Source organism: Rhinopithecus roxellana, chromosome 14 (assembly GCF_007565055.1).
Source record: "Rhinopithecus roxellana isolate Shanxi Qingling chromosome 14, ASM756505v1, whole genome shotgun sequence".
In the NCBI taxonomy this organism is placed as follows: domain Eukaryota; kingdom Metazoa; phylum Chordata; class Mammalia; order Primates; family Cercopithecidae; genus Rhinopithecus; species Rhinopithecus roxellana.
In genome coordinates, this window is record NC_044562.1 from 17,512,339 (window position 1) to 17,526,201 (window position 13,863).

At 45.1% G+C, this 13,863-nt stretch overlaps 1 protein-coding gene across 11 annotated transcripts in view; it reads right to left on the minus strand.

Annotated features, from left to right (window-relative positions):
• Positions 1–506: 506 nt before the first annotated feature.
• COPS7B (COP9 signalosome subunit 7B) overlaps positions 507–13,863 on the minus strand; it is a 28,073-nt gene continuing 14,716 nt past the window's right edge. For 7 of the 11 annotated variants that reach the window (XM_010354572.2, XM_010354571.2, XM_010354574.2 and 4 more), the window contains 3 exons: positions 13,137–13,339; positions 10,770–10,875; positions 507–2,246 (listed from right to left, as the gene is read on the minus strand). In XM_010354572.2, coding sequence (XP_010352874.1) covers positions 2,088–2,246; positions 10,770–10,875; positions 13,137–13,339 — 468 coding nt within the window. In that variant the 3' untranslated portion in view covers positions 507–2,087. Of the gene's footprint in view, positions 2,247–8,507; positions 8,561–10,769; positions 10,876–13,136; positions 13,340–13,863 lie in introns of all 11 variants that reach the window. The other 4 variants (XM_030916359.1, XM_030916360.1, XM_030916361.1 and 1 more) reach the window with 1 other exon arrangement.

Below are 13,863 nucleotides of genomic sequence, written 5' to 3' on the forward strand. Positions count from 1 at the left end.
ATCATGGAGAGGACCCTTAGGGCCTTGGGGCAATCGAATAAGGAATGGCCACAGACTTCATACAAGTCAAACCATATCTCCTAGTCTACTTGCCAGTGGGAAAAACAAGGATGAAAGAAAACTTGCTCAGAGTGACTGTGCCTGTTTGAGGTCTAGAAAGAATAGCTGGGAAAACCTGTAAGGTTGAAAGGTATTTCGCTTCTCTTAGGGTTTTTATCTGTAGCAGAGATGGGATCTCACTATGTTGTGTGGGCTGGCCACAAACTCCCGGGCTCAAACGATCCTCCCCCCTCAGCCTCCCAAAGTGCTGGGATTATGGGCATGAGTCACTGCGCCCAGCACTCTTAGGCTTTTTGAGAAATACACTTTCCCCAAAATTTCCCTAAGATTTGTTTCACCTAGATATCACCCAAAAGGATTTGGCGGTGAAATCGGTGTGGGTACAGGCTTCCTCACCAAGGAATGCCTGGACACCTGAGTAATGAATTTCCAATGAGGACATGGGATGCAGGAAGTGCCACATTTATTTCATAACAGAACCCCTTTTCCACAGAGTATCTGACAGGGGGTTTCATGAAACATATTTTGGAAATTAAAGTGAACTCTCCACTTGGGCATAATGTTATATGGGCACATGGACTGGCTTAAAAAGGAAACAAGAATACTTCAACATTTGATCAACAGTAGGCAGTTGCTGGACATTTTAGAAAAAGGAGAAATCCATTGTTTGACCATGGCTAAACATGGGGAAACAGTATCACATTTTCCTGAACCACCCTAATCCCAGCCCCTCAAGATCTTATGCACCCCAAACCCCAGTCACATACATTAAATCTATACTTTATTTTTTTGTTGTAAAATGTGCTTTTTCCTCAATGAACTTTAATATCAGTCCAGGACCTCCACCTCCCCTTACACACTTGCACACACACACACACACACACGCACCACCCTCCAACCAGGTGAAAAATCCCCGGCGATTAGTCTATAACAAATATTGACACGAGGAGGGACAAAACCATGTTGAAATGTATTAGAATCAGAACCTGTACAAAAAAAAAAAAAATTAAAATATAACCTGAAACTGTTCAAGTTCAGAAGTCTAGTTAAGTCCTTTTCTCTTGCCAGGAGAATGCCATCATCAGAGGGCTCTAGGTCATCAGCCGTGGAGGGGTGAAAAGACAGAAGCAGCAACAGGTCCTTCAGCAGACAGAGGGGCATCGGTGCCACCATCCCTACCCAGGTGCAGCCAGGAGGAGTTAAAGATCTCGGGAGAGCAAGCATTAGCCGGCAGTTCCAGTGGGCAGCTGGGGCCTACACACCGAAAACAAGGCTGAGTAGTCAGAGGCAGCAGGAGGAGCGGCCAGGAGAGAACGCCACGCCGGAAGGAACCATTTCTGCACCCAGCAGACCCACAGCACCCTCTGTCTGTGCTCAGATACCAGAGGTTAGTCAACCCAGCGCTCCCAACTAATTGGAGATCGGAGCTGGGCTTAAGAGGCTGAAAACCCGTGGGTTTAGTAAACATAGCGCAGCATCACGTCCCTCCACGGCCTGAACTGGAGCTGCCAACAAGGGATGAGGCAGGAGAGGGAAAGCAGCGCATCTTGACGCCTGGCTAGAGATCGCTGCACCATCGTGAGGACTGTGGTAGGAGGGGCTGGAGAGGAGCGCCCCCTCCTCACAAGGGGAGGGGCCTCCTTCACAATCATCCCTGGGGGCTGGTTAAAGCTGCCTCCAGCTTATAACCAGCCTGACAAAATGACATGGAGCAAAAGAAAAACTGGGAGGAACACAAGCCCTTACACAGAGACAAGAACCTCCTGGAGGGAAGCTGGGCAGTGTCTGACCCTGTTGGGATGGCATCGGTGGAGCCCCTGAGTCTGAAGGGAACAACTGGGGAAGGAGGGAGTGGGTGAGGGGGAGTTAACAGTTTTTCTGGAACAGTACCAACAGGGTGGGGAGGCGCTGGTGAGGGGACGGGCAGGTCTGGAACTCACTGCAGGTAGAGAGGGGAGGAAATGGGCCCTTGGTGTCCCCTCCCCACCTGACCCAGGCCTGGTGAGTGCCAGCTGCCCCAGCCGGCCCTAGTGGCGGCTGGAGACCAGACCTTTCACTTTGGACATCTTCTTGGTGGGCTGCCTCTGCTCAGCGTGAGGTGGACACTCCCGTTCAGCCAGCTGCTGCTCCATCTCCTGAGCCGAGGAGGATGCGGTGGCTTTGAGTGTCTTCTTGATGTTGGTAACCTGGTGGGGAGATAGAGAATTGGAGTGCTCAGTCTGTATGTGCTCACCAAAACTTGTTCTCACTATGTCTTCACTTCAGACAGGAAGCTAAAATCCTCTACAAGAAAACCTGAAATTCTCTTCAGAAATCCAGATGAGGAGAAACAAGCCTGGGCTACTCACAGCAGATTTGTGGAAATGAATCGAGCAAAACAGTGGGACTAATGCTCTCCTGGTTGAAACAAATGGAAGGGGACCATTTAGCAAAGAGGCACAATACCAACAGTGAAACAGTCGTGATTAAAATGTCCTCAGAAAAAGAGAGACCCAAGAATTCTACACTCCGCTGTTATTCATTTATAAAACCACAAATAGTTTCATAAAAACTTTGGGAATACAGCTCCATGAACCCTTCTTGAATAAACCAGTAGATGATGAACTTCAGCCAACTAAGTGAGAAATGAAGAAAATGTAATAAAAGTACTAGCAAAATGCTATGACACTACCGTGTGCAGTATACGTTTCTTTCACTTAACGAAGTACAGACTGGAAATACTTAAGCAGCTCTTGAACATTTTTCCACGTCAGAACAGATATCCTCTGTGACATGTGAATCCTATTCTACTGGGAGCGTTCTCCGGTTTTTTTAATTGGTTCCTAGTTTGGGTTTCAGTGCTACTCTGAACAGCCCTCTATGTTTACCTTTGCATACTTCTATGAACATCTATGGAAGATACTCCTAGAAGTGAGTTTTCTAGATCAAAGTGGATTTACATTTTACATTTGAATCAGTACTGCTATATTGCCTGCTGAAAAGTGACTGTTCCAAACCTTTGCTCCTCAGTTCATTGAGAGGAATAAACAGCAGGAAGAGGATGGTGGTGGTAGGGAAGAACTGTGCAGTCAAATAAGTAATAGCTTTTTTAGTCTTTTTTTTTTTTTTGGAGACAGAGTCTTACACCGTTGTTCAGGATGGAGTATGGTGGCGCAATCACAGCTCACTGCAGCCTCAACTGCCCATGCTTAAGTGATCCTCCCACCTCAGCCTCCTGAGCAGCTTGGACCACAGGCGCTTGCCACCATGCCTGGCTAATTTTTAAAAAATTATTTGTAGAGACAAGGTTTCACCATGTTGTCCAGGCTGTTCTCGAATTCCCAGGGTCAAATGACCCTCCTACCTCAGCCTCCCAAAGTGCTGGGATTACAGGCATAAGCCACCACACCCAGCCAGTTTTCTACACAGTGAAAAGGAGTTGTCAGGGTCAAAAGTTCTGAACAGTCAGAATATCTCATGAGCTTGAAAGTAAGAGACAGTCCAAATGCAAAGACAAAACAATGCTATAAGAGTGAGACAAAAATTTGCAGAATCCACCTTAACTAGATCATAAGTTATTTTCTGTTGTCACTATTTTGAGACGGGGGGGAAGAGCCATGCCCCAAACTTCTATAACCTCCATCAACACCGTAGCCTTTCTGAAGAGAGAGTGACAGAGGACTGTGGGCTGGAACAGTCATTACAGAGGGCAGGCTGGGCATGGTGGCTCACACCTATACTCCTAGCACTTTGGGAGGCTGAGCAAAGAGGATTGCTCAAGAACAGGTGTTCAAGACCAGCCTGGGCAACATAGTGGGACCCTGTCTTTCTAAAAAAAATAATAAATAAATACACACACACACACACACACACACACACACACACACACACACACAATTAGCCAGGTATGGTGGCGTGCACCTGTAGTCCCAGCTACTCAAGTGGCTGAGGCAGGAGGATCGCTTAAGCCCAGGAGGTAGAGGCCACAGTGAGCCATGTCTGCACCACTGCACTCCAGCCTAGGTGACATTCAAGTGAGACCTTATCTCAACAACAACAAAAAGAAATTAAAGACAAAAACAATTAGCCTGGTGTGGTGGCACACGCTTAGAGTCCTAACTATTCAGCAGGCTGAGCCAGGAGGATCACTTACGTCCAGGAGTTTGAGGCTGCAGTGAACTATGATTACACCACTGTACTCCAGCCTGGGTGACACAGCAAGACCCAGTGCCTAGAAATAAATATATATATAAAATAAACAGAGAGGGGAGTCATCTTTGGGTTTACCCAGTGTCCTGCCAGACAAGAAAACACCATCTGGGAACCCAGAACCTGAGGCATCTCGCCCTCCCAGCGGCTCACTGCTGCTTTGGTGTATCTCATTCAGTGAGTCACCTGGCAAGGTGGTGAGTGAATGACCTGGAGCAAGTCAATGGCTTATCACTCTTTCTCTGATAAAAGAGATATTATTTGTTTTACTTTAAGGCATTTTTTTTTTAATAGAAATGGGATCTTGCTATGTTGCCCAGGCTGGCCTCAAACTTCTGGGCTCAACCAATTTGCCTGCCTCAGCCTCCTAAGTAGCTGGGACTACAGACACATACTGTCATCCCAGCTAAGGCATATTTTGATGACATTGGAGGAAAAATTAAGAAATCTGATTTCTCAGGGAACACTGCTTTATAAAATAACATTCTAAGACTTCTCCAATTTGATATATTTTCGAAATATCCAGAAGATAATAAGAGGTTAAAAAGGGTGTGACTTTAGTTTATTTATTTGCATATCAGTTACCTGTGACTTCCAAAGAAGATCCTGCAATTTTACATTACCGAGGGAATGTGTTTTAAGGTTTCCCCAAAAGCTGACAAAATTTTAATCAAGTAAGACATTAGAAAACTAACAAGTTTTTGTTTCAAGGACTGTATTTCCAAAACGGTATCTTTCCAAGTAAATAATTACCTTTCCCATTTGGCAAAATAGCTTTATTAGAAATTAAAAAACAAAACCAAAAAAAATTCCTAATTTCATCTTGGCTGATAAACACTATTTAGCCTTATTTCCTCAAGTTATTTGTATAATAATTTTTACTAAACAATCAGCTTATACTACAAATAGTTTTCTACATCATTTAACATGTCTTAGATTTACTGACAGTCTCATAACCCCTGCAAGAGTAAGGAAAAGGCATTAATCCCCAAATAATGGTTATATTTTCTATCTGCTTCACCTGTGTTTTTGTAGCATAAAGTCATTACCGGTCTATCAGAAAGTAACACCGGCATTTATTTCTCTCTTTAGAGTGGCCCAAGGTGATTTGGGCTAGCTTTGGACTCAGAGTATCTATGGCTGGGCTGAGTGATGAGTCCCTGACCTGCCAGCCAAGGAGCAAACTCTGCCTGTGGCACATTCACCAAAGGCAATGCTCCGCTGCCAGCCTCTCAGCAACTGACCAGTTCAACAGACACCCAAAGGCTTTGCCGTTTTACTCTTTTTCTTTTCAAAGCTCAACACTTCCAATGCTTCTCCTTCACAAAGCCACGAACTCACCATTCTCACTCTGGTCCTGAGGGAGCCCGCGCATCACCCTTCTGCAGTCACAGAAGGGTAAGCCTTCTTCATTTCTGTACTGCCACTCCCTACCATAACGCAGCCTCCCTCTCTCGTGGTGACTCAATTCTGTTTAAAAGCCTTTGAGATTCAAGATCCTGTCAAAAGCTTTTGAGCAAATAAGTAGACAGAAGCATGGACGCTTTCCCCTGTCATTCAGATGCCTATTTACTTCCTCAAGCAATTTTCTCCTGTACAAACTGCTCTCTCATTCCGTTTTTTTAGGTGTCAGTAACCCTGATATGCAATAAAAAGAAATAAGACTTGGCTCAGGGAAAAACTTAGTTTTTTCTCCAATTCTGAAATACCAAGATCAGGTACCTTCCTTCCCACTCCTCAACACATGCCCTGCACTCAAGCCATCTCAGTCACACTCATCCCCCACACCACACTTAGAAGCAGTCATTCCCCCATGCCCTTCTGTTTTTCATGTACCCTGGGAGGGGGCGGGTACTGCTCCTCCCCAGGTCGCCCTTCTGATCCTGCCTGGAGAGTTGAGCACCTGGTCCATACAACCTGCCCTGACTGCTGCAGCCCACACTGATCCGCCACCCTTCAACCTGTACTTGCCTGGCAGTGCCTCTCACTCTTCGTGGCCTCCCACACCACTGCAGCTCCTTCGTGTTTCAGATGCATACACCTCACTCCTCCAGTAAGACTGCTGACAAATCTAAGTCCTCTACAGTTGTGACCACTTTGAGGCAAAATGTAAACATCCTGCAGAGCAAAAGAGGGCTTCTTGGGCAAGTCTCTAAGCCTAGGAAATGAGCCCTTTATCCTCCACAAAGGCCCGGCCTGGGCCGGGACAGGGCCATGGCCCTCACACTGGGATCCATTACAGAGACACTTTGCTCAAGTCAGCTTTACCGCTGCATTTATAACACACAACTCACAAACGAGACTTCTGAAGCACTGACAGACTCTCCTAGTGGAAGGGGATCTTAAAAGTCAACTAGCTTCGGGCCGGGCGCAGTGGCTCACGCCTGTAATCCCAGCACTTTGGGAGGCCGAGACGGGCGGATCACGAGGTCAGGAGATCGAGACCATCCTGCCTAACATAATGAAACCCCCATCTCTACTAAAAATACAAAAAATTAGCCGGGTGCGGTGGCGGGTGCCTGTAGTCCCAGCTACACGGGAGGCTGAGGCAGGAGAATGGCGTGAACCTGGGAGGTGGAGCTTGCAGTGAGCCGAGATTGCGCCACTGCACTCCAGCCTGGGCAACAGAGCGAGACTCCGTCTCAAAAAAAACACAAAAAAAAAAAAAAACAAAAAAAGTCAACTAGTTTCTTCCAGTAGCTGGGCAGTTGTAAGCGCAGACAGCTCCTTCTAGGACTCCAAATTGGCCACTCAGGTAGGTCAACCAATTAAACCCATTTTGGCCTTGTAGACTTTCTTAAGAATTCCAATTCCTTTTCCAAAGAGCCACCCTTCAACTGACAACAAATATCATCCCCACAGACTTGTCTTCTTTTACCTAAATTTGGTAGAGTCCTTAATGACTTTCTTCCTCCAGTGGCCTGGCTTACAGGCTGCTCAAAACATGAACCTCAGAAATTTTCAAGTAGGATTGCACTGCTAGCAAAAATGCAGCCTAGTTCCATCAGAGACCTTAAATATTTAGGCAAAAGGAGAAAGAGCTTCCTGTGACAGGAAACCTTCCTGCAGTTGAGGCGCAAAGCAAAGGCAGACGAGAGAAAATGCAGTGCACAGTTGGAAAAGTGCTACAGAGAAAAAGAGAACTGGGTGATGGAGAGAGTACCCCTCTCCAAGAGGCACCAGGAAGCATACTTTTGGTGCACTGTATAAACCTTAAGATTGTCACTAACTCCTAGGGGATTTTCTACATAATGGAAAACAGAGCTTACTTTGTCCAGTTACACTTTACGACCTCCATGACTGGAATATCGCCTACTTTGTAAATATAGCAATAGTTATAAATTAACATTCCATATAACATCAGACATAGGCACATCCAAATATAAAGAAAAATGAGGCTGGGCGCAGTGGTTCAGGCCTGTAATCCCAGCACTTTGGGAAGCCGAGGCAGGCGGATCACTTGAGGTCAGGAAGTTGAGAACAACCTGGCCAACATGGCAAAACCCTGTCTCTACTAAAAACACAAAAATTAGCTGGGCGTGGTGGCAGGTGCCTGTAATCCCAGCTACTCAGGAGGCTGAGGCACGAGAATTGCTTGAACCCAGGAGACGGAGGTTGCAGTAGAGAGCCAAGATCACGCCACTACACTCCAGCCTAGGCAACAGAGTGAAACTCCATCTCAAAAAAAAAAAAAAAAAAAAAAAAAAAAGTGGGTTTGGCATGGTGGCTCACGCCTGTAATCCCAACAAAGAGGGAGCCAGAGGTGGGAGGATAGTTTGAGGTGAGGCGTTCAAGACCAGCCTGAACAATACAGCAAAACCCGGTTCTCCATAAAAAAAAAAAAGAAAAATATCAGCCAGGTGTGGTAGCATACACCTGTAGTCCTAGCAACTTGGGAGGCTGAGGTGGAAAGACTGCTTGAGCCCAGGAGGTTGAGGAGGTTGAGGGTGCAGCAAGCTGTGTTTGCACCACTGCACTCCAAGCACTCCAGCCTGGGTGATAGACTGAGACAGTTTCTCAAAAAGAAAATACTTTCCAAAATCAAATTTAAATGTGGAAGCGCTTTGTAATGCTCTAAGTATTACCTCCCCACCAGAGTGCTTTCTCAGAAATAATGAAACAGCTCATAATGGTCCCCCAGGTATGCTGGAAGTAGACCTAACATGGGTTTCCACAAAAGCCTAAACGGAGAGAATATTCTTCCGCAGTCTGTGATAGGGCTGACTTCAGTAAGGAGGGCTCTTAAAGCTACAACTCACCAGAAGAAAGCTGCTGTTATAAGATTCAGGAGGGGGACTTCACGTTTTTCCCTCTGAAAACAAACAATCTAATTTAAGGACAAATAAAGAAAAGATCACCAATCAGTTGACAAAATTGGCTTTTAAAAGTTAGGCCAAGGGTAACAGAAGCATAAATACAAACAGAATACAACAGAATCACCCTGGTGCTTCGTAGACTTCTTTTCCTTTCAAGTCAGTAGCTATTTGGTGAGTACCTTCCGTGTGCCTCAAGTAGGTGGCAAGCAGCCTCCACCACTTAGCAGCCAGATCATGCATTTGCTAAATGGGAAAAATGACAAGGCCCTAAGCTTTGGCCATGCTCAGGGAACAGAACATACTGGTCTGGTTCAGATTTTCTAAAACATTATTACGTCAATAGATTGTTTTAATTGGTGGTGGAGGTGGCCTTGGCCTTTTCCTCAGATTTCTTTTTCTCAAACTTAAATCCTTACCGCCACCTGCTGGCAGCACCAGGCTCTGCTAGTGCACACACCCACCCTCTGTGTTTAAATAACCAAAATTTAAAGAGTCTACACTGTTGTGTAACTACATGGTGTGCCTCAAACTTTAGTCAGTGCCTCAAACTTTAGCCAAGTGTCTACAATAGCTCTGTGCACACCCACCTTTCTTTTGTCGGATGCTATTTATCATGAAAATAAACTTGAACAGTTCACATTCTAAAACTAGTATCATTCACCTCTGTTAATGACCTTGATACCAAAGATTCGGTAGTGTGGTTAGCCTCCCAACCTCACTTTGTACAGAGTTTGATTTATAGGGAAGAATAAACAGAAAGGAGAGAGTGGTCAGCCCTTTCTACTTTGTTCAGACTTCAATCCCAAGAGAAAAGGCCACTATCATCAAGAGAGTGGTTGCACAGCTTATTAGAAAAGCAGCAGGCTGATTTTCCTAATTGTCTTTGCTTTGGGCTGTTAAATACAGTTCATACTTCCTTGCCCAGGCTGGTCTCAAACTCCTGGACTCAAGCAATCCTTCCTCCTCGGTCTCTCAAAGTGTTGGGATTATAGGTGTGAGTTACTACACCCAGCCTCATACTTCCTTGGCTAGTAGGATTAAACATGGTCTATGAATTGAACATCCACAGAGTACATGTATATAGGGTGGTGTGTGTGTGTATTTAAAAAAATTAGCTCAAGTTCATGAAAAGCAGAGTTCCGCAGTCCACTGACATACTTTCATGGTGTGCCAGAAATATTCAGTTGAACATTTGAGTACCTACTATGGGTTAGGCATGGGACCAGAAGCTCGTCTTACAAATAGGATACAGGTTTTGTTTTCAAGAAGTGCGTATAACAGTATGGGGAATCACTCCAAATTTCACAAATCCCCCTTTGAAAGGCACATCTACTCATCTCTTATGCTTCTTAGCTGCAATTCTGGGTCCCACTCTGCCACACTCTTAGACACCTGATTTTCAAAATTCATTAAGCATCATTAATACTTCAACCCCCATCCACCCTAGAAAAGAACTTCCAATGTTACGGAAAATCAGTGCTTCTGATTTTCAGGGCTCCAAATAAATTCTGAACTGAGGTCACTTCATGTGTCAGGTTACAGGTACACAAATGCCCATAACGCAAAGGCTGGGGCCTACATCTGTCCAAGAAGCTAAATGTTTCCTCAACAACCAGGTGTCACTAAAACCATGCTTACATCCTTTTAACTTCACTTGCAGCTCATTTGCCAAATTTTATCCCTTTCTTCTTTCCATATGAAATATGTCATGCATTTTACACATTTATAATATATATGTACAGTTCAGACAAAAAGAATAAAATGAAACTATGTGCCCACCACGCAACTTAAGCAGAATATTCCCAGGGCCTTGAAGCCCCACATGCCCCTACCCAGCTGTAGCCCTCCCTCCACTCTACCTGGTAACTTATCACCATCCTTCTATCCATTTTTAAGATCCATCCCCAAACTCATTTTCTTTTGCTCTACAGCTGCAAAGTACATGTGTACTGAAACTACAACATTCTCTGTTCTCCAAGCCTGATCGATCACCCTATGCTGACCAGGAATCGGAAAAAAGAGAGAACACCAAGAGTAGGAGCCGTGTCACACTCATCCCTGTACCCCAGCACCTAACCCAGGCCCATTTGTTGGTGACTGCTTGTCTCAACTACACCAAGATTCGCAAAACAAAAACATAAACACTGCAAAGGAATAAACAGGTATGCCCTGGAGAGAGAAACAAACGTTCCTTTCCTTCCTTACCTCTGCTTCAACCTGCTGCTGAGTTCGGTTATGGTTCTCTTTGTACTGGTTGGCTCTCAGAACTTGCTGCTCGATGCCCAGCAGAACTGCTTCACAGCCATCACACCTACAACGGAGAAAACCAGCCCTGAGCTGCAGAATGGCCTGGGAAGTCTCTTCTAGGCTCTGAAATCTTCCTCCCCAATAGCTCTCCCCAGTATCTTACAGGGACCTCCTTTAATACTCCCTCTGCCACATGTCTTGCCCATTCACGTGCACCCAAAGACAAGCACTTCTAAATACATAATGCAGGACATTGGGAGACAAATATGGTAGTCTGGGGCTAGTTTCTTAGAATACAGCTTTAATTTTCAACTTTGTATCTCATGGAAGATGGTTGTGTAGCACATACGATTAAAGAAGGTAGGACAGGCCGGGTGTGGTGGCTCCCACCTGTAATCCCAGCACTTTGGGAGGCCGGGGGAGGGGGGGCGGTGGTGAATCACCAGGTCAAGAGTTCGAGACCAGCCTGGCCAACACAGTGAAACCCCATCTCTACTAAAAATACAAAAATCAGCTGGGTGTGGTGGCAGGCACCTGTAATCCCAGCTACTTGGGAGGCTGAGGCGGGAAAATCGCTTGAACCCAGGAGGCAGAGGTTGCAGTGAGCCGAGACCACACCACTACTACACTCTGGCCTGGGTGACAGAGTGAAACGCCGTCTCAGAAAGAAAAAAAAAAAAAAAAGGTAGAATAGATTTTATAGATGGCACTGAGTGGTCCTTTTCTCAACAGTTTTCTCAAAGGAAAAAAAAGATTTTCTAAAAGCATCCTGTTTTGAAGATTCCTCCTTTTCTCAGAAGTTTAAGTTGCTTCCTAATTGCCATACCCCTCCTATTTTATCTTCTCCACTATTAATTTTTTAAAAAACGAAAAAGTTGAAAGACTACAATGAATATCCCCATACCCTCCACTTAAGATCCAACAGTGTGAGCATTTTGCCATATATGTGGTACCCCTCAGCCTATCAATTTTGTTTCAATCTACCTCCAGTGCCTAAAAATGAGTTGTAAGAGTCTCTGCTAGTAAACATCCCGTGGTAACCAGTTAGTCTGGTACCTCCATGTCAAACATTTTGGGGGCTTAAAAACAGGAAACCAGACTATGGACATAAAAAGCTGTGTCAGCCATGTCAAAAACAGAATAGGACAGCCAACTTTGGCAGGTTCAGAAACTAGATTTTGTGTGCCAGACCATTTTTGTGTTGGGGTATTTCTAAGTTTATTTCTTATTTATTCTAAGTTTTGTAACCTATTGAAAACTTCCGCTTGTGTCAGATGTTGTATAGAGGTGTTTGGGGCTACACTTTAGACAGAAATTGGGGTGAGGGGTGAGCAACACATGTCCTGGGGTTTAAGAGTAGCTGAAGTGAGGGAAACTCAGGGGGCATCAGGCCCCAAGGAGTCAAAGTGGCACTGCTCCTCTCTGCCTATGCTTCCTCGGGGATGAGCAGAGATTCTCTCTCTCCCGAACTTGTGCATGAAGCTCGCCGGCTCTGCTTCACGGCTCCCAACATGCCACGTGCATGCCTGGGAACACACTCTCCTCACCTCCAGGTATACTCTAACCCTGGCCCTCCTTCAAAACTGAGCTAAAACTTCTCCAATCAGTCCATCTGACTTTATAAGCCCCAAATAATTTAAATCACTCCATACTAAATCCTTGTAGAATGTGTGACAGCTCTTGCAAATATCAAATTCCATTAAAACAGAGAAAACGCAAATGTCCCAATGCTTTTTATATACTGGAATATAGTTATCAAATATTCTTTGTATGAGTCTGTATTCCAAGTTAAAATGACCCACTCCTTGTCTTCCATGTCCCTCATGGTGTTTCACAAACATTAGCCCAAAATGTTACTGATTTTGAACATAAGTTCTTTTATCCAAAGAATCTTATAAACATGTTAACTTCAACAGGGATAGAAAAAATAATAATAAAAACAAAGAGAATTTTACAAACACTAGCCTTCCTGAGTGCGGTCAAACCTGAGTGTGAGTTTGGAAAGGGCAGGACTAGCCTCACACAGCTAGGACACACAGACTCCACCTGCTAACCCTGGGCATGTTATAGCCCGCTTTTAAATAGCTCCCAGTTGCATTTAAGGCAAGAACTATTTCACAACCAAGGCACCAGGAGGCCTGAAATGACTCCTGTTGTTGCACAGCTGTGATCACAAATGTAGCCGCACTCTCTGGCTCACTAAGCCCCAGCTCCCAGGTAGCCACAGGCCCACCCCAAACCCTCAGCTGACACCAGGAAATCACATTTTTGCAAGGAGAGGCACAAAAGACATGCTAGATATCGCCCTTCTCCTTTCAGCCTCACCATTCATGCAGGGTCTTGACAATATTATTGATATCCTTCTTTCGGATGTCACGGCCAATGCAGAAATCCACTTCCAGCAGCTGGTTTCGCTGGTCCAGCTTGCCCTGGATGATGTCAGTGTAGACAGCCTCAATGATGAGGTCTTCTAGTTCCCGAAGATTCCGCATTTCCAGGTCTTTCAGCAACACGGAGTAGGGGATACACTGTAGATAAGGCCATAAGATCATTATAAAAACCATCTGGCAAGCATTAGCGAAAATGCAGGTATTACTCACATAGCCAACAGCTGCCTCTAGGCTCAGGAAATGCAGGCTAGTGGTAATTATTAATAGCTAGGGCAACAAGAGGTGGATAAATGAACCACGAGACCTAGAAGACCCAATAACATGTAAGAAAGCAACCTCCTGGTTCTCTGCCTCCTTGGCTTCACCCAGCCTTCAGATTTCACATGCTGCAGCATACTTGCAGAGATCCTAAAAACCTGTACCAGTGGAGAGACAGGGAACTACTGAGTATATGCCACTCTGCCACCTTCTGGAAGCTTTCAGACTTTGTCAGATCACCATAAATCTCCAGCAGATCCCAGTCACTGGAAAGAACTGGCTACTTGCCCAGCAAAGTGCAAAAACAAAAAAAAAACTTGCAGGCTAGCACATCTACCTATAGGTGGCCAACGGGTACTGCCAGCTCAGACATCATCCTGAAGTTTGTGTCTGGTTTCTCAGAC